At 43.3% G+C, this 21,133-nt stretch overlaps 1 protein-coding gene across 3 annotated transcripts in view; it reads right to left on the reverse strand.

The window, feature by feature from the left end:
• CBFB (core-binding factor subunit beta) overlaps positions 1 to 14,410 on the reverse strand; it is a 31,195-nt gene extending 16,785 nt beyond the window's left edge. For all 3 annotated transcript variants that reach the window (XM_089540920.1, XM_089540922.1, XM_089540921.1), the window contains exons 1-3: positions 14,255 to 14,410; positions 8,231 to 8,317; positions 5,150 to 5,266 (exon numbers count right to left, since the gene is read on the reverse strand). In XM_089540920.1, coding sequence (XP_089397046.1) covers positions 5,150 to 5,266; positions 8,231 to 8,317; positions 14,255 to 14,332 — 282 coding nt within the window. In that variant the 5' untranslated portion in view covers positions 14,333 to 14,410. The remainder of the gene's footprint in view (positions 1 to 5,149; positions 5,267 to 8,230; positions 8,318 to 14,254) is intronic.
• Positions 14,411 to 21,133: the final 6,723 nt, after the last annotated feature.

The raw sequence follows: 21,133 nt of genomic DNA on the forward strand, positions 1-21,133 counted from the left end.
TGTGAAGAGCAAAACATGCTACTTTTCATCAAGTGCTATGGACCATCAAGAGACTTTCCCACTCTCTGTTCTGCAGGCATGGGAACTTGGCAGTATATAAACATCCATCTCCCTTCTGGCTCCAAAGTAATCAACACTTTCAGCACATCTGTTTTTTTGGTTACTTGCAGAGAAAAGGACAATGGCCTATGCCCACTGCAAGAAAAGCTAGTCACCTACTACCCACCTTGTATTAGCCAACCTGAAGACAGTTTCCTCTTTGCATTTGCCTCAGAAGTGCTTTCCCAACACCTCTCCATTAAGGTTTTCAACACTCAAACTCATATCTTCTTTGATACACCACAGCCCTTTCTCTCTTCCTGAAGCCTGTAATAGTCCCATGTTCACTTCCTTCTTGCCAGTCTCTCTGGAATCTCCCACACAAATCCTCTGCTCCTTCCATATTCTTATATTATCAATACCTTCTGCGTGATACTGACAAGGCATAAAGAAGGAAATAATTATTTTACTTGTTCTTTCAATTCGTTCTATTCCTCTATTAATTTTCATTATTTTCGTCACTCTTTCAAAAACCACAACAAACACCCCGTCTCTCATTTCCCTTCTCTTACCAATACTGAAGGTTCAATAAGCTACTGCACCATACTCTCTTATCAGCTACATCTTGCATGTCACCTCTCAACCCCTTTCAAACTTCCTGAAAACTTCTTTTTCTCTCTCACACGGTCTGCCTGAGTGAATACTTCTTCTATGATTGAAATCCACCATTTTGTCTGCCTTTGTAATAGACTGTGTCTTCAACTACCCTTATGATCGAGTTGATGATCTTACTAATTTCTATTCTTGCAGATTTCAGTCCCAGTTTTCTGTCATGATGCATCAAGACTTGAAAGATCCCAACACATGCTTTTCTTGAATGTACTGTACTGCAGTAGACACTTCTTTCCCGCAAGTCGCTCTGGAATCTCCTACACTGGAACAGTAGTTATTTTTACAGGGAGGAAACAAATAAGTAACTTGGGGTCCCCAGTATCACAAACTAGTAGAAGGACCCAGCACTAAATGAGGTAGAAACTCTTTGGCCTGTTACAGACTGCCAAAATAAAGCTGCTTCGGGTCTCTTTGGAGGTATGCTGTTTAAATGATGCATGCACCCTAAGAATCCGGAAGGTGCACCAAAGCTGCACTCCAGTGCTTAGGAATGGAGTGTGGCTTTGGCGCGACCTCCCGACTCTTAGGACCCATGCATCATTTAAATAGCATACCTCCAAAGAGACCCGAAGCAGCTTTATTTTGGCATTCTGTAACAGGCCTTTGGCTCCTCTCCTTCTCCACCTCTATTCTTTTGCATTTTGCTGTTCTCCTCTTCCTCCACATTAGTGTTCATTTAGTCTTTCGTTTCCTTCATTTTCATACCTCATTGATCAGATAGCAGGGCCACCCCCTCTTTCTTAACTATCTGAGGGCTCCGTAAAGACAGTTATGATACACAAGTGAGTATCTGACAGTAGCTTCTTCTGTGCTAGTTAGACAACGCTGCAACTGAAGACAGTACTGGAGTCTATATTATTATTATTATTATTATTATTATTATTATTATTATTATTAACTTTTATTTATAAAGCGCTGTAAATTTACACAGCGCTGTACATACAATCTTTTAGTTAGACGGTTCCCTGCCCTAAAAGATTACCCTAACGGTCATACCCCAAAGGGCCCAACAGTATTCACTACTGAGTTTTAGGCCCATATGTTTCAGTCTCAGAGGTACTGAGGACACACACACACACAGAGACAAACTTCCTTACAACTCCATATTTGTTTGTTTATGTGGCTGCAGAAGACATGAAAAAGGAAGGCAGATGGATTGCACAGAAAGCAACAAATGCTTTCAATATAGAAACTAGCAAGGATATGTCCTTCATTCCTTAGTTTCTAAAAATGCCATAAACAGAAGAATTGTAATTAAAACCTGTTAAGAGGACTTCCTCTAATCTATAAATAGAAGGAATAGCGTAACCCAGTGAGGTGGGGAAGGAGAATGAATAAATAAAAGTCTACAGATGAACTGCAATGTTTTCGCTTAAGCACTTATTCATGGCAAGACCACCATGGTTGCCAACTGGCACACTGCCACACATCTGGACAACAAACCACACAGGAATAGCCAATGTTCTACACATTTCTGGAATAATGTCACTCAAGAGATGACATTTTGACTACTAGGAATAGAAGATTGAGTTTCCTGCTGCACTGAAAAGAAAGCAGAGAGGTTCCTTGAGGACAACACTAACATTACAGCATTTAGTCTCAAAAAGAAAAGTTATTGAAGCAAATAAATCTTACAGGGTAACATGAATCTGTAAGAATAATGGTGGGGAACTATTTTTTTTACCACCAAGAGTTTGATTTCCGCAGGGATAAGCTGTAAGAAAATCTTACAGTGGGCAAGAGCAGCCCTTCTGTCTCTCCCTCTGACAACCCTTTCTCATTCTTTCCTCTGCCTTTTCTTCCACACTAGCAAGCTGTCGGGAAGAAATAGTCCGCTCTTCAAAAATGCTCTCCATTGCTTGCAGAGGGCTTCCCCCTCCCCTTCTTCCACTGCTTTATCTGTTTTGGTATTTCCAATTTTGCCTCTTCCTTTGCTCCCTTCAGGATCCTTGGTTGCATGAAAATATATTACTGCAATGCACTCAATGTGGGTCTTCCTTTGAAAATGACTCCAGCAGCCACAAGCACAAAATTCAGCAGCTTGACTCATAAAAAGGCATATATGTAACACCAGTCTTAAAGGAACTGTATAGGCTGCCAATATGTTTCCTTGGGGTTACCCAGACCGTGAAAATAATCCAGGTAGAATCTGGGTTGAATCTTTGTTGTTCACAGGCATTTTGAATGCATCTGCTGCTAAAAAACTCACTTAATCCAGGAGAAACAATGTCGGGTTTTCATATAAATGCCTTCTTTCAGATAAATGTGGCTGGTCTGCCATAGAGCTGTACTTACACAGAAGTCTTTCTCCAGTAAACACTTTAGTTGGATTTATCAGTTCAGGTGAACTGTTTAATATGAAACCCATAAACTTGTGGTTTACATTTATGACAATTTTTGCAATGTTAAGATATTATATATTGTGATATCGCCATGTTACAAAAATGGCCATACCTAATATTGGTAGGCTCCTAGCTCACACAATCCTGTTCTTGTACAAGTACATAAAATAATGGATTAGGGTAGTTAAAAGTTAGCATAAATTGGTCATAAAAATCCATTCATTTGCTAGTTCCCTAAGATCAGGAAACAGAACACCCACAACTCCGCAAAAAAAAAAGTTCATATATTTCCTATCTTCAATCAGTTCCATACTACAACTCTTATAATTTCCATGTGTAGAACTTTTGCCATTCCCAAATGTTACCAAAATCATTTAGGGAGTAGTTCAGCTACTATTTCATCACCCATAAACAGCAAGAGTGTTTATTCCTTTTCTCATGGTAGAGAAAAATACTTCATGGAAATAGTAATATATTTTCCATGTTTATTTTCCATGTTAGCTTCCTCATTGCTTCTTATCTGCTCTCGCTTCCAAGCACACAATATCCTTCTATGCCATGTTGTGTTTCACTGTTCAATGATGGGAGTTGTATATAGAAAAGGATAGCTGTTTTCCTTTAGAAATAATCCATAATATGCATTAATTGCTGTTTTACAGGGGTTGGTTTTTTTTGGGGGGGGGAGTGGGGAGTATATAAAATACTAAAAATGTACAAAAGCCCAATAGAGATATCTGTATTGTGCAAACAGAAAGATTACATTTTGGTTCCCATGCAAAATAGTCACTTATCTGCAGTGTTGTGACTAAAGCAGCTAAAGTAGGACTTTAAAAGAATGATTTTAGAAAGTGTGGACTATCTGTTGGAAATGGTAAAGCTAAAATAAATGTAGCATACTGTTGGGTATATGTACCCGCTCTAATATTAATGGTGTCCCAATCCCATGATCCTCTGGCGCACTGAGTTACTCATAGACTTCCCAGAAAGTGAGGGCTTCTATATTCGTTCCAAGGCCAGAGGCAAGGATGAATCGTTCCCGAAGATTATCTCTTAACGTACTGTAAAATCTGTGTCAAAATCATTAAGCGGCTACATTTACATAAAAATCACAGTACAGTATAACATATATATTGTAGGGTTTTAACTGCCGTAAACCAACAGGCAACTGAATTCAAAGATATAGCCATGTTAGTCTGTAGAATCAGTATTTTAGAGAGATCCCGTAGCACCTTTGAGACTAACCAAAAGAACCAAGTTGGCAGCATGAATTTTCATAGACTTTAGTCTACTTCCTCAGATGCATTTAGGAAACTGGTTGTCATTAAAACCTTCAAGGAATATCAACAGGTATATAAGAAGAGCCATGCTGGATCAGAGCAAGAGTCTATCCAAGAGTCCAAGATTCTGGTCACACAGGTTGCCAACAGGACAAGAGTGCAACTCCACTCTCTAAGTTCTCCAACAACTGATAGACAGAGATATATTCAAAGATATAGCTGTGTTAGTCTGTAGAATCAGTATGTAGAGATCTTGTAGCACCTTTGAAACTCACTGAAAGAAAGAAGTTGGCAGCATGAGCTTTCCTAGACTTCAGCCTACCTCCTCAGACGCATTTGGTCCAAATGCATCTGAGGAAGTAGACGTAAGTCTACAAAAGCTCATGCTGCCAACTTCTTTCTTTCAGTGAGTCTCAAAGGTGCTACAAGATCTCTCTATATATAGAGATATATTATTCCTCATAACACAGATAATACACAGCTATCCTAACTATTAGCCGTTTATGGCACAAATGTCTATGAATTGATTTATTTATTCCTGTCTAAAGCTGTCCAAGTTGGCAGCCATCATTACATCTTGGGGCAGTGAATCCCACAAGATCTGTGATCTGAATTAGGCACTGCATAAAGAAGTACTTTGTTTTACGTGGCCTGGATCTCCCATGAGCCAGCTTCAGTAGGTGATCCCAAACTCAGTTTAAAAACAAAACAAAACAGAATCCTACATCAAATTAATTTCTCACAATAACTTTGAATTCCTGTTTGAAATCCCCTGGAAAATATACCTACAGAGCCATAATCTATACTTTTTGTCCTTACCTTGCCTCCCTCTCTTTCAAAGTCAACGTACTCTCGGGTTGGTGTTTGCCGCTGCTCCCCTTGCCAGCTGGCCGGAAAAAACTGGAGAGACAGATTGGTTCCTGTGGCCACAAAAGCCTTTTAGAAAAATCAATACAAACAGGATCAGGGAGCAAGACATTACATAAATTATGCAGGCAGTCATTTATTTTTACATCAGTTTATGTCTGAAAGCTGAGCAGCGCAGAGAATACTCAAAGTCAAAAACATGCACTCATCATTTTTCTTAAGTATTAAGTTACAAACATCTGATTTCATTTTGACAACATTTGCCATTAGCTGCCTCAGATACAACACAGAATCAATATTTTATTGAAATTGTTTTTGCAGATATTACAATCTATTTCATGAATGATTGCAGAGTGCTACCAAGAAGTCTAATGCTACTTCAGTAGCCGGCTAAACATTTTAAGAGCAACCTTCTCCTGTTCTAAATAATTGCCCAAGGAAGTTGCTGTGTCTGAGTGCAACGTATGAGTATAACGTATGAGTCTTAGCTCTGTACAGTGTTTATAAAGTAGGAAACCAAGGACAGAACACAATCTTGCCACGATAGGTATTCCAATGATAAGAAGGACAAATTTTCTTCATCACTACCAAGAAGTGAAAGAATGCAAGACATATCACACAAACTCACTGGAGGAACTCTAGCAGTAAGAATGAAAATGAAGGCAGATATTCAAAATAGCTTTTTGGTTAAAATGCTGCAGCTTTAGACTGAGAACGTCTTGGGGATTTCTGTTGCAAGTTCTGTTAAAGTTAAAAATGTGGTCTCTGCAAACTGCTCTTACAGTTTACACTTAGGAAGTAGAAACTGAGGACAACATATACAGTACATTTCACATTGCACTAGAGTAGTGGTTCCTAAACTTTGGCTCTCCAGATTTTTGGACTTCAGCTCCCAGAAGTCCCAGTCTTGGGAGCTGAAGTCAAATACACCTAGAGGACCAATGTTTGAGCCTGATGTTGGGAGCATTTCTCCAGAGGAAAAAAGAAGTATTTACACTTATTCATCAATTGGGTTTCTTATGATCTTTTCCTCATCTTATACTTACCTGATGTGCTCACCAAAGAAAAGCACATCCATTTTCCAATCAGTGACCACTGTAGTAATCAAAAACACTCCAAAAATACAGCTTCTCTTTGGTTATACTCAATATACTTTAAATATCAAAAACACCTTAAATTAATTCATTATCAATCCTAACCAGTAAAGAGGTTCTACAGGAAACGAATGAAGAATATCCAGTCTTTCTAAAACCCATCCTAGAGCACAGATAAGTCAGTCATGAGGTTTATACATTATTCTAAAAGGTTCATTTGATGCAGCATTTGTTGTTGTTGTTTTGCATGGGTTCAGAAATATTCCATCCTATAACAATTAGACTCTTATTCTAATATATCAAACTTTCATATAATGCAGCAGCGTTGGACATTTGATCATCTTTAATGCCATTGTTTTTGCCTATTCATGTTGGAGTCACCACACCAAACAAAATAGGCAACGGTTACTACATCAACAGTAGGATACCAAGGTTACTTCTGCATAACCAAAGCAAGGATTGCAGATGGAGCACCTGAGCTTGGGATTTAATGTTGTACAACAATATTAATGTAAAGCTTTCTGTAAAGTCTTTTGCTGAAGGGAACCTATGATGTATTGTACAAATCTAAACTTATATTAGATTAATTCATGTAATTGTTTGGTAAGGGAATTCTGCATCACTGGCATTAACTGTGAACCCAGAGTTTCTATCTATGGTTTCCAAGGGAAAGAGAAGACGGAGGGCAAAAGTATGTGTGTCTCTGTGTGTGTTTACACACACACACACACACTGTACTGTTTACCAATCACTGCTACACAAAACCTTGGATTTCTCCACTGTGTCATTATATGAGCAGCCCTTATTTCTTGTCCAGGGGAAATAGAACCATGCGCAAAGACACCAGAAGCAACACAAATTGTGTTGGGTGTGAGCTGGTTTGCACCTCACTATATATTAGAGGCAAGCATTATGGTGGAGAAAGGAAAGAGCGTAGAAATATCATTCCAACATGTAATTCCTCCTCCCAAATTCATCTAATTATGAAGCACTCAGGCTCAGGACTAGCTATTAGACTCAGCGTCTAATATTGTTATTAGACACTGCTGGAGTTACGTTGTTATGTACTTTTTAACCATCTTTTACTGTTTAATTTTATAGTTGGGAGGGAGGGTTGGGCCGGGGTCTTGTGGGGCTTGTTGTTTTTATTGTTGTATATTGTATTAACTTTGCTGTTACCCGCCTCGACTCTCAAAGCGGAAGAGGCAGGATATAAATAATAATAATAATAATAATAATAATAATTATTATTATTATTAAATAATTTACCGTATCTAGACTACCAAAGATTTTATTTTACAGCCATCAGCAATAAATACTGTTAAGTAGTACTTGAGATTCTAAAATACTCAGTTCCTACTTAAAATATTAGCCAACCATTCTATCAAAAGAGCTGTCAGGTGCTGAACTTGACTGGTGACAATGACAGCATGTTTGCAAAAACAGGTCACAGTTGGGTTTTTAATGCAGTGGGCCCTTGTTATCCGCCAAGGTTTGGTTCCAGGACCCCTCTTGGATAACAAAATCCATGGATGCTCAAGTCCCATTAAATACAATGCCATAATAAAATGGTGTCCCTTATAAAGAATGGCAAAATCAAGGTTTACTATTTGGAATGTATACTTCTTTGGAATATTTTCAAGCTGTGGATGCTTGAATCCGTGGATACAACATCCGTGGATAAGGAGGGCGGACGGTAATTAATTCAAAATTTTAATTCCCTTACACCTGGGAAGAGAACAAATGGGGCAATTTAGGGGGAAGCCTTTAGGAATTAAAGTTCAGTACACTTATTTCATACTGGCAGACTAGCGTGACTAAATCTTGGGACAGCTTCCTAAGCCTCTTGCCATTTACTCCAGTTCGAAGTGGGACTGTGCCTCCAGAGCAGAGAGGAGTACATTTCACAAAAGCAAAGAATACAAGTGTGTGTACTTACTATCTCAGACCGTCCATCCCTGCAAGCATTCTGAAACCTGGCTTGTCTCTCTTCATGCGGTCTGTCCCTGAAGCCAGTGTATTTAATCTGCAAACAACACAAGCCAAATCAAAAAGTGAATCCTCTCTGTTTTACAACACCAGGAAAGAGATAAGGACAAGTCTGCAGAGATCATATAATGAAGCACACACCAAGGTCTCTACGTCTTGGAGAACGAACACAGACAGTGCTCCAAAATAAGTGTAACAAAATAGAAACAAAACATGACTCTTCAATACCATGAAGAGTTTCCTAATTAGTTTTTATCATTCAAAACTAAGGCACATACTCAAAGTAAGCAGACTGTAGACATGGCAAATGCTGTATGTATATAGCATGAATTTGCATGCCTGCAAAGAATAAGCTTCATAATTCACAACTGCAGCACACAGAGATACAAAGCGAGCACACTAATGCGGAGTCTACCATTCAAGTCTGTGGCAGGAACAGAGAAGCCCAAGATTCAGGAACAGAAATGAAAATGTGTGCGTGAACCGCTGCAACCTAAAAATAGGAAGCCAAACTTCTGTTTTAATATCACTAGCAGCATGTGAGGCAATAAATGCCAGAAATGGGCTGGACACTGTGAGCGCACAATGAAAAAGAAGAAATGGGAGCTGCCAAATGTGCGCCAAATTCGGGAAACCGCAGGGGAAAACATGCGCCCATGCGGAGGGTGGGACGTGTTTATAAGTTCATACCTTGAACCATAATGGAGAAATTTTAAATGTAACATCCTCATTCAACAGTTTTGTCTTTATGAATGTTAACATCACACACACAACTCAACTCTAGTAGTTTGGCACTAGGCACAAAGCACAGTCTTGTACATTTAATACAAAACAGTAAGTCTGCTTGAACTAATCCAGGCTTTCCACCTGTTTTGGGGTACAACTGCCATCAGCCATGGCTACTATAGCAAATCCTGAGGGATCAGGAGAGTAGATCTTTCTTTCTTTGGAATCGCGGAAGCCATAAGGACCTGAAACAGTTGTAGATTTTCCCTCCCCGGAAAAATACATTTCAACGTTTCTACACATTTTGCACATGTAAAACTGGAAACTGACTTCATCCACATAGACTAGTCTGGAATCTTTTTTAAAATTACAGCATTTGAAAAGATTAAAGTTTACCCTTAAAATTGACTGTGAGAAAGAAAAATGAAGTAATAAGAAGAAAGTCTAAAGGGGGGGGGGAAAATACTTTGAACTCAATTCATGATGTCTCTCGAAACTTTGGAGGGGGGTCATAGACAGCAGATTAAGAACCCCTGGATTAGGGGAACTGAAATCCAAAACATCTGGGGGAAATCTTGTAGCACCTTTGAGACTAAGGTCCAAAACACACTGCAGAAATAATCCAACCTGAGACTGCTGTAACTGCCCTGGATCAGTGCTAGGGAATCCTGGGATTGTAGTTCATTGTGGCACCACAGCTCTCCGACAGAGAAGGCTCAATGCTCCCAGATTTCTCTAGCATTGAGCCCAGGCACTTAAAGTGGTCTCAGACTGGACTATTTCTGCAGTGTGTCTTGGACCTTAGTCTACTTTTTCAGGTGTGTGAGGTGAAGCGTTGCCCCAAACATCTGAGGAAGTAGCCCAACTCTGCAAAAGCTTATGTGGCACCTTCTTTCACCCTCTCAAAGAAGCTACAAGATCCTTTTGCATACTACAGTACTTACTTGTGTCTTTCACCCCATACTTGAAGGAGGAAATAGGCCTTCCCTTCTCCCTCCTCCCGTGAAAGTCCCCAAGCCATCGTTTGCATTATATTCCCTGCTCAGTTCTTAGTCTCCATCGACACACGCTGGAAAGCTGGAGAGGAAGCCTGGTCTGAATATACATGTAGTTTACAAGCAACTCCTTGAAACGTGGTGCTGGATGAGAGTTTGTAAACCGGCTGAGTAACCAATAAATAAAGGGTTCCTGAGAATATTAAGCCCGGACTCTCCCTGGAAGCCGAAATGACTAAATGGAGGCGTTTGTACTTTGGACATAACATGATTTGCTATGGCTCACTGGAAAGGACAATAATGCTTGATAAAGTGGAAGGCAGCAGAGGAAAAAAGGGAGGACTGCATCACAGATGGCTTTGACTCCATTAAAAAAGCCATGGCCCTAAGTTTGCAAGGTCTGAGCAGGGCTGAGGATGACTGGGGATCCTGGAGGTCTCTGATTCATAGTCACAAGGCAAAGCTGACTCGATGGCAAAGAAGAACAAAAACACATTTTACAGCAGTGTGTAAACGGCTTAGAATATTTATAACCCATCGCATGCCCTGAAAGAACAAGGGGAAACCCATCCTTGACTGTTCTGGAAAAGGCTTTGATGGGTCTACAACTCTGTTGTGATTGAGTCTGGGTACTCACCAAGTCTACCAAAGCTCATGCCACAACTCCTTTCGCACAGTTAGTCTCAAAGGTTAGTCTAGAAGATCCCCAGCATCTGAGGAAATAGACCAAGCCTATAAAAGCTCATGGCACAACTTCTTTCACTCGGCTAGAGTCAAAGGGGCTACAAGATCCCTTGCGTCTGAACAAGCAGACCAAGCCTACCCCAGTGTGTACTACAACTACAACTCAAAGGTACTACAAGATCCCTTTCCAATACTGATATTCCAGGCTAACAGGGCCATGTCTCTGATTTCTATCCCCATAACAAGTAAGGATGCATTTACACTATAGAAATAAAGCGGGTTGACTCCACTTTGTGGCTCTGGGATTGGTAGTTTTACAAGGTCTTTTTAGCCTTCTCTGCCAAAGAGAAGGCTAAAAAGACCTCCAAATCCCACAATTCTGTAGGATGGAGCGATGGCAGATGAAGCAGCGCATTATTTCTACAGTGTAGATGAATCCTAAGTAGTCTTCATAAGGGAAGGGAGGCAGGAGATAATAAAAGGGTCATCTTAATTCAGGGAGAGCCCTTCTGCATCTTCGCTGGAAAGTAACTGCCAGTACAACCCAGTTCAAAAAGGCATCGGTGCAGTGCTTTCAGCCTTTAGACCAGTGGTCCCCAAACTGGACTTCAGCTCCCAGAAGCCTCAGCCGTGTTGGCCAAGGGCAGGGGATTCTGGGAGCTGGAGTCCAAAATCCCCTGAAAGAGCACTGTTTGGGGACCACTGCTTTAAACTGTGACTCTGTTGGCTAGGGTTCGACTCCTGGCTCGAAAATCTAAATCCATTTCTGGGCAAACAACACTCTCTCAGCCTCAGGGGAAGGCAAGAGCAAGCCTCCTCTGAACAAACCCTGCCAAGAAAACCCCATGATAGGGTCGCCATGAGTCAGGAATGACTTGAAGGCACACAACAACAACAACAACAAGGCGGTACAATTCAAAGACATAGGAGTTTATCCCACTGGAAAAGAAACGGGATATTAGCACTATACTCCAGCGATATCCTGTGAATATTGGCACAACAACGCCACGTTTTTCAGACGTGGTTGTCATTATTGTACAATTATTGCACATTTTAGAGGAAGTAGAGCATGTCTATGAAAGCTTACGCTACAACTCCTATGGCACAGTTAGCCGCAAAGATAGATCCCTCGCGTCTAAGGAAACAGACCCAGTCTAGGAAAGCTTTGTGCTACAACTTCTTTTCCAGGGTTAAGTCTAAAAAGATCCCTTCTCTCTGAGTTAATACTCCCAACTGCAAAGATCTCTTCTGAGTTAATAGACCAAAAAACATGCATCTGAAGAAGTGGGCTGAGGTCTAGGAAATCTCCTGTGACCCACTTTCTCTCTTTCAGTTCATCTCAAAGGTGTTGCAAGATCACAAAACAGTGGAAGAATTCAAAGACATAGCTGCGTTTGAGTTTGGAAAATCAGTTTGCAAAGGGATCTTGGCGCACCTTGCAGATTGAGACCGCTTGAACTGCCCTGGCTCAATGCTAGGGGATGCTGGGAACTGTAGTTCTGTGAGACATGGAGCCTTCTCTGAAAGAGAGCTCTGGTGCCACAATATAAACTACAGTTCCCAGGATTCCCTAGCGCTGAGATGGATTCTGTCTCTGCAAAGCGTGGCAGCATCTCCAGCTAAATGTGGGACAGGGTTCCTGGAAGAGAAGAAGGAAACACAGCCTTGTCTACCAAGAATAAGGCAAAGTGACATAACATAAAATACAAGCATGCCTCTCAGACTCCACAGGGCTTTACTACGGAGTAAGCCAGTGTGGAGTAATAATGGTTTATGCGTTGGACTAGGACACAAGGAGACCAGGGTTCGAATCCTGGCCCAGCCATATACTGTAAACCCATACAAACCTTGGGCGAGTCACGCTCTCTCAGCCTCAGAGGACAGCAATGGCAAACTAGCCAAGAAAACCCCATGATAGGTTTGCCTCAGGGTTGTTCTAAGACTTGAAGGCACACAGCAACAACAACAACCGCAACAGAAGACCCTTTAAGGACTGGGAAGGGGGTCCTCGACATGTTCCAAAACACAAACAAACCCCTCATCCCCATCTGCAAAATGTGGCAGCCAGGGACCAGAGCTTGGAAACGTTGCCTTTTTGTGTGTGGATTCTGGATGTTGTCATTGGTACCTTGCTGCCTGGCCATTGCTCCTGCTACTCATGATGGTGATGGTCTCTTGGCACACAACTCCCATCATCCCCTCCAGCTCCTGAGAGTCCCATCACCCCTTTCTCCTGCTAGGAATCCCATCATCCTTTCCTTTTCCTGAGAGTCCCATCATCCCCTCCTGCTGCTGGGAATCCAGCTTCTGGGAGTCCCATCATCCCCCCTTCTCTTGAGAGTCCCATCATCCCCTCCTTCTCTTGAGAGTCCCATCATCCTCTCCTTCTCTTTAGAGTCCCATCATCCTCTCCTTCTCTTTAGAGTCCCATCATCCTCTCCTTCTCTTTAGAGTCCCATCATCCTCTCCTTCTCTTGAGAGTCCCATCATCCTCTCCTTCTCTTTAGAGTCCCATCATCCTCTCCTTCTCTTGAGAGTCCCATCATCCTCTCCTTCTCTTTAGAGTCCCATCATCCCCTCCTTCTCTTTAGAGTCCCATCATCCTCTCCTTCTCTTTAGAGTCCCATCATCCTCTCCTTCTCTTGAGAGTCCCATCATCCTCTCCTTCTCTTTAGAGTCCCATCATCCTCTCCTTCTCTTGAGAGTCCCATCATCCTCTCCTTCTCTTTAGAGTCCCATCATCCCCTCCTTCTCTTTAGAGTCCCCTCATCCTCTTCTTCTCTTTAGAGTCCCATCATCCCCTCCTTCTCTTCCGAGTCCCATCATTCCCTCCTGATCTTGGAGTCCCATCATTCCTTTCTGATACTGGTAATTCCAGCATCCCCTCCTGCTGCTGCTGGGATTTGTGGTCCAAAGAACATCATCCTCAGCAACCAAAGCATATCCATGGACAGAGCAGTGATGGCCAACAACAACAACAATACCCAGAATCCACTCCCTCCAAACAAAGGCAAGGTTTCCAAGCTCTTTTTGGGGGGCTGGCATCCAGGAGGAAGCTTTGGCCTCCTTGGGAAGGGGGATGCTGGGATTCCGAGTCCAGGAGGGAAAAAAGTAACTCTGGGTGGGTTTCCTGGCAAGCCTCTCCTTCTCTGTCGCCAAAAAAAAGGGGGTGTTGAGGAGGGTCTGGGTTCAAATCCTGCTCCAGTTCTCGGGAATGGAGGAGAAGGCTAAGGCTGCTGCTGCTGCTGTTGTTGTTGTGTGCCTTGGAGTCGTTTCCGAGACTCCTGGCCCCTCTGAAGGCGAGGCGAGGAGGATGTCTTCTTCTTGCCGTGGCCCCTTCTTCCTCCGAGGCTGAGAGAGCGTGGCTGCTCCCTTCCCCTCGACTGGGCGCCTTTGGTCACACTCTCTCAGCCTCAGAGGAGGAAGAAGAAGGAGCCGGGTGCGGAGAAAAGGGGCAAGGAAGCCGCCTCTTTCTGCGCCGGGTTCCCTTCCTCTGCCTCCTTCTCTTTCTTTCTTTCTTTCTTTCTCTCTTTCCTTCCGTCTCTTTCCTTCTCCTTCTTCTTTCTCACCTCGCACTCTCGGCTGAGTTTCCTGAAGAACTCCTCGTTCTCGAACTTGCTCCGCTGGTCCGGCACCACGCGAGGCATGGCCGGCCCAGGAGCAGGAGCAGCGGCACCCAGCCGACTTCGCCTCGCCTGCCTCCAGGAAGGAAGGAGAAGAAGAAGAAGGAGCCCAGGACGGAGCCCGCCCGCCCGCCGGCTGCTCAAGCAGCAAACGCCGCCCGACGCCCGTCCTCCCTCCCTCCCGCCGCCCAGGCTCCGACTGACGCCGCCACGCCGCGCCTCCTTCCCTTCCCTGCTTCCCTCGCCCTTTGGGGCTCCGCCTCCCGATTCCCCTCCTTTCTTGCCTTCCTTCCTTCCTTCTTTCTTTCTTTACCTCGGGCAAAGCCGGCTTCTTAAATATAGCATATACATGTGTGTGTGTATAGTCTCTGAGTGTGTATACACACACACACACACACACACACATATATATATATGTAGTCTCTCTCCGTGTGTATTGTTTTTCTTCCTTCTTTCTTTTTTCTTTACCTCAGGCAAAGCTGGCTTTTTAAATATTATATATATATATATATATATATATATATATGCTTTCTCTCTTTTTCGTCCTTCTGGCTTTTTCCCCCTCAGGCAAAGCCGGCTTTTTAAACATTATTTATACATAAATACATACATACTATATATATATATATATATATATATAGGTGGCCCTCCCTGAGGAGAAAAAGAGAGGTCGCGTGTGATAATGTAGTTAAAGAAAATAACCGTTTTGTAAAGAACACGTCGATTTAAAATAAAATATTATCCTATTTTAATATCATTATTATTATTATTATTATTTTCTCATAGGTCGCCTTTCTCTCAAAACGAGGCGGCGAGCGACCGCTTAAAAACGATACAATTTAAAAAAGTAACAGCAGTACGACGTTAAAATATATAAATGTGAAATTTTAAAAAAGACACACACGCAAAATTAAGAGTTAATGTTTATTTATATGTTTATTTAGTTTTGAAATCCCTCCCCTCAGGCTGCTGCCGCCGCTTCTTTTCCTCACATTGAGAGAGAAAAGGAAATGATATTAACACATACTGTTATTAATTATATATATATATATATATATATAGTATACATATACTATATATGTATATATGTGTGTACATATATGTGTATATATGTACTATATATGTGTATATATATATATATAATAGGGGCAGGAAAGAGTTTAGATGCGAGGAAGCGGAAAAAACACACGGAACTGGCGACACTCAGCCGCCTCAGGAGCGACTGAGAGAAGAGAATTAAGAAAAGCTGAGTCGGCTCGTTCTGCGCATGCACCCTCGCTGCCTTCGCGCACGCGCACTGCCGCCCTGGCTCCTGCCCCGCCTCCTTCTCCTCTCAGCCCTGGCGCGAGCTCGCTGCTGCACCTGCGTGCGCAACTTCCCTTCTCTCTCTCTCTCTCTCTCTCTCTCCCTTCGTCCTGAAGAAGCAAACAGCGGCGCCATTCACAAGTTTTGCTCGCGCGGAAGGGGGCGTGGTCTGCTGGGCGGCCCTAGTGCGCATGCGCGTTCAAGGTGGGAGGGGGAGAGTGAGACAGAGTCAGGAGGAGTTGGGTTCTTCTTTTTCCCTTAGGTTGCACCCGCACCGCAGGAATAGTCCGGTTTGATCCCGCTCTAACTGCCATGGGTCCAGGAGGAATTTAAGGATGGAGGAGCATGGCTTAAGAAGCACAGGGTCTACATCTCTAGGAGTGCTTTCAGCTCAGATGTCCTCCTTTTCCAGGATGTGTCCTCCACTTCCAGGGGGAATCCCAAAACGCCCTCCATTTTGTGCATGACTTAAGAAGCATGGGTTTACATTTCTTGTAGGAGGGTTTTTAACTCAGGGTGGTTGGACGTCCTCCTTTTTCAGGATACGTCCTACATTCCCATTTTCAATCCAGGAGGGATTTTAAAATGCCCTCCATTTTGTGCATGACTAAGAAGCATGAATTTATATTGATGTGAATGTTTTCAGCTTAGGCTTGACCAGACGTCCTCCTTTTCCAGGACATGTCCTACCTTTCAACCTTCCATCCAGGAGGAGTCTCAAAATATCCTCCTTTTTGTGCATGACTAAGAAGCATGGTTTGACATTTGTAGGAGGGTTTTGAGCGCCAGGTAACCAGTTGTCCTCCTTTTTCTGGACATGTCCAGGAGAAATGTCAAAATGTCTCCATCTGGAGCATGACTAAGAAGCATGGATTGACATTTCTTGGTAGTGCTTTTAGCTCAGGATGACCAGACATCCTCCTTTTCCAAGAGGAGTCCTACATTTGAACCTTCCATCCAGCAGCAATTCCATAAAGTCCTCCAATTTGACTTAAGAAGCATGAATTTACATTAATACAAATCTTAGGGTGGCCAGACATCCTCCTTTTCCAGGACATGTCCTCCATTCCAAACATCAGTTCCAAAACTTCCTCCGCTTGGAGTCTAAGAAGCAAACCAGAATTTCTATTTCCATTTAGCTTTTGTTTTGTAACATCCGTCCTCCATTTTCTGCCGTTTCGTCCTCCTTTGCAGCCAGGGCATCCGGTCAACTTGGAAGCAGCTCAAGCCCTTGCTGGTTGTTGCAGATAAAAGAGAGGAAGGATTGCGTCACTTTTCGGCCCTTTCCTCTTTTTTGCACAAACACACACTCACACACACACACATCCGCACACAGCCGCCTTGTCTGGTCAGTTTCCGGCTTCCTGCGAGCAACAGGCCAGAGCAGTAGCTGCAAATGCTTTCCAACTCCTAGTAGCTACTGTTAGGCCACCCGGCAAGGAGGGGTTTACACCCTCAAGGCGGTTGCACACTCGAGGCGTGTTTGCACCCGCGTCCACCACCGCCTTGGACCCTTTGAGCCATTGGCTTCCAGTCCTTGCAGGATTTCTAGCAGAAGAAAGGAACAGTTGTACCTAATGGGTACAAAGATGACGAGTGTATTTTAATCCATGGATTGCCATAGCCTTGATCCGTGGCAGCCTTCTCCTTCCACATTTGCATCATCAGGAGCCCTGGTTTTGGCTCATCCTAAAGCATCATTCTGGCCATAGGCGTCTTGTCTGAAAAACCGCTGTAGCAACTACAGTTTTGGCAAAACAGGCCTGCGTTCCTGCCCTGGAGTTCAGTTGTACTCAGGATTTGCACCGATTTGGAAGAAATAATTACATATGCGAAGCGGCGAATACAGACACGTCCGGCCTTTATGGGATCAACGTAAATGTGCAAAGCGGGAGATCTGCCAATCTGTCTGTCATCCTGGAGATCCAGCCAGTTTTTTTCCTTCCCTTTAATCTTCCATTACTTTTTGCGATCTGTTCCAGCTTCCATAATCGACCAAGTTTTTGCAGAATGGGGGGAACGCTTGCGCCGATGTCATAAACGAGAGTCGATGTTTTCCTTGTAATATATTATATTACTGTGGCATTTTCACCAAAGATTTAGGCTGAGGTCCAAGACCACACTGCGGAAATAATCCAGTTTGGGACCGCTTTAACTGCCCTGGCTCAGCGCTAGGGAATCCTGGAATTGGAGTTTATTGTGGCACCAGAAAAGGCTCAATGTCTCACAAAACCACAATTCCCAGAATCCCCTAGCATTGAGCCAGGGCAGTTAAAGCAGTCTGAAGGTAGATTATTTCCGCAGTGAGGCTTGTTACAGACTGCCAAAATAAAGCTGCTTCGGGTCTCTTTGGAGGTATGCTATTTAAATGATGCATGGGTCCTAAGAGTCCGGAGGTCGCCCCAAAGCCACACTCCATTCCTAAGCACTGGAGTGCAGCTTTGGTGCAGCTTCCGGTTTCTTAGGATGCATGCATCATTTAAACAGCATACCTCCAAAGAGACCCGAAGCAGCTTTATTTTGGCAGTCTGTAACAGGCCTGAGACAACAGATGAGGATCCCGCGGACATTTGGCTCGCCGGAGTTAGATATCATAACCAGCAATCGTGACGGCTGGAAGGTTTGGAGAGTTGTAGTCCAAAAAGCAAATAGGCTATTTCCACACTGCAGAATTAATGCAGTTTGACACTGCTGCAACTACCATGGCTCCATTAACAAAGCCTGGGACTTGTAGTACTATCGTGGCGCCAGCGCACTCTGACAGATAAGGTGTGAGAAACTCCAGTTTTGACTTATGGCGACCCTTGTCAATTTTCTTTAGAAGGGGTTTGCCATGGCCATCCTCTGAGGCTGAGAGAGTACGATTTGCCCAAGGGCACCCAGTGGATTTATATGGCCAAACTGGGAATTGAACCCTGGTCTCCAGAGTCGTGGTCCAAGATGCAAACCACTATGCCACGTTGGGTCTCAAAGAAGTGTGAATACACCCAGTAGTGTTTGAAAAGCTTATATGTACGGGCATGTTGCATCCAAAGATGTGGATCCTCTTGCAGCACATGCCACTAAGTGGCGCTGTTTAATGTCTTGAATGCTTCAGGTCTCCGAATAAGTTGCCATTCATGTGCTGTTGGTCAGTTCAACTTGCAAGCAAACCATCCAAGGGTCAGCCTTCAGAAACCAACATGGTGGTCACTGTTGACTATATTCCTTTGGGGCGGGATGAGGAATCTCAGGATGAGATCACTGTCTTGAAAAAATATATATATATATATATATATATATATATATATATATATATTATCCTTAAACTTTAAAAAAATTGTATGGTGTACACCACACAACCGCCACTGTTGTGTAATGTGTGATTCTTGATGACATTGCCAGGGCCTGTCTCCCTGGCATCACTAAGGACCATCCCTTGGTCTCTAGTTTTGGCCCTGAATTCACCGGATCTGGAGTGCTATGAACCTGGCAACCTTAGAAGACAAGATGGCTTTAAAAGGTTAAATGAAATACAAATAGAAGCATATAAAAGACATAAGTCAAATTCAACCAAAAAATCTTGTTAAAATGCAATTAAGCTTTCCATGCAATTAAAGCTATTTGCAGTCAGCCCTCCGTATCAACCAATTTTTTTTGTGTCCATAGATTCAAGGCATCCACAGTTTGAAAATATATTTGTTTTTTTAAATGTATGAGTTCCACGGAGCAAACCTTGATTTTGCCATTTTATCTAAGGATCACCATGGGACTTGAACATCCACAGATTTTGGTATCCATGGAGGTTCCTGAAACCAAACCCCAGCAGATACCAAGGGCCCATTATACAGCAAATCCATATGATAGTTATTTCTTCTTTTTAAGTCATAGTTCTCTGTGCCTTTATTTGAACCATTGGCTGCAGGCATAGTCTTGTTGTGTTTACACACTGAGGATTACACACATGAAAAGAAAGAAAGAAAGGGAACCCAGCGGGATGTCTCTGCGCTCCATTGACGGGTGACGTTTGAAGCAGGAATCTGATCCCCAGGGCCTGTATGCACATGCAGCGCATGGATCAAGTTGGGGATGTTAGGCTGTTTGCAAAGGCCAAGCATGCACTGAGAGCATGAAATGCAGTCCACCCACCTGTGTGCTGTGTGAGTTGCGTCGTTCCACCACACAAAGGGTAAACGGCTGGGATCGCCACACCCTGTGCCTAACTGTGGAGCCCCATTGAACCCTATCTCACCCTCTCTTGGCCCCCTTCCCACCTGGGAGTCATAGAATCAGAATTGGAAGAGACCCCAAAGGCCTTCCAGTCCAACCCCCTTTCTGCCATGCAGGAACTCTCAATCAAAGCTTTCCTAATAGATGGCCATCCAGCCTCTGCTTAAAGATCTCCAAAGGCGGAGACTCCACCACTCTCCAAACATCTCCCACTGTTGAATAGCTCTTTCTGCTAGGAAGTTCTTCCTAATGTTGAGGTGGAACCTCTTTTCCTGCAGCTTGCATCCATTGTTCCAGGTCTTGTTCTCTGGAGCAGCAGAAAACAAGCTTGCTCCCTCCTCACTATGACATCCCTTCAAGTATTTAAACAGGGCTATCATATCACCTCTTAACCTTCTCTCCTCCAGGCTAAACATCCCCAGATCCTTAAGTTGTTCCTCATAGGGTTTCATGACTTCCAGGTGCTTTACCATTTTGGTCATTCTTCTCTGGACATATTCCAGCTTCTCAACATCCTTTTTGAATTGTGGTGGCCAGAACTGGACACAGTATTCCAGGTGGGGCCTGACCAAGGCAGTATAAACAACATAATGCCAAACGGCATTAATTCTGCAGTGTAGATGCAGCCCTTGTCTCGCTGTCCCACTTGTCTTCAGTCTGCTACCGTTGGGCTCTACAGAAAGCCGAGGAGACCCTCTCTATTCGTTTTCCCTATCCCATGCCGTCGGTATTGAATTTGCTGCTTGGAGGTATTTCAAATGCAACAAGGGAAAGGCACCATGGTTTTTCCCTTACCCATTTTGCCAGGAATGGGGTGGTCAGTGGTTTCCCATAAATTCAAGTAGCTGGAGGGCTTCCAGAAGAGGCAGAAAGTCCCCCCCTTCGGCAGCGTCTGGTCCAGCCTGCGGTGGACAAAATGTCTGCTCTGTCCAAATATTGTGAAATATCATTTGTGTCGCTCGCCTATTTTCGTTGACCTAAGCCGGGCTCTAAAAGCAACTAGTTGTTTGCCTGTTTTCTATTTGTGCCTTCTTTTGCATCTCTTTCCGCCTCCCGTTTGGCCCTCCGCAAATACCTGCAGAACATTAACGTCTAAAAATATTCTCTGGTTTGGGGAAGTCGCTCCAAGCTAAACTTGTGGCTAATATCGAAGAGGTAGGTGAGAAAAAAGGGGTTGTGTGTGTCGAGAGGCTTTCAGACAGATGGAGCTCTTTTCACCTCTGTTTTCGGCTCCTGTCTTGACCAGAAAGTAGCATTTCCATTTACAAGAAGCAAATGCAAAATATCCAGGCCTGTGGGCAATCGGGATTT

This window comes from Sceloporus occidentalis, unplaced genomic scaffold (genome assembly GCF_023333645.1).
Source record: "Sceloporus occidentalis isolate IW3139 unplaced genomic scaffold, rSceOcc1.0.p SCAF_10, whole genome shotgun sequence".
Lineage (NCBI taxonomy): Eukaryota > Metazoa > Chordata > Lepidosauria > Squamata > Phrynosomatidae > Sceloporus > Sceloporus occidentalis.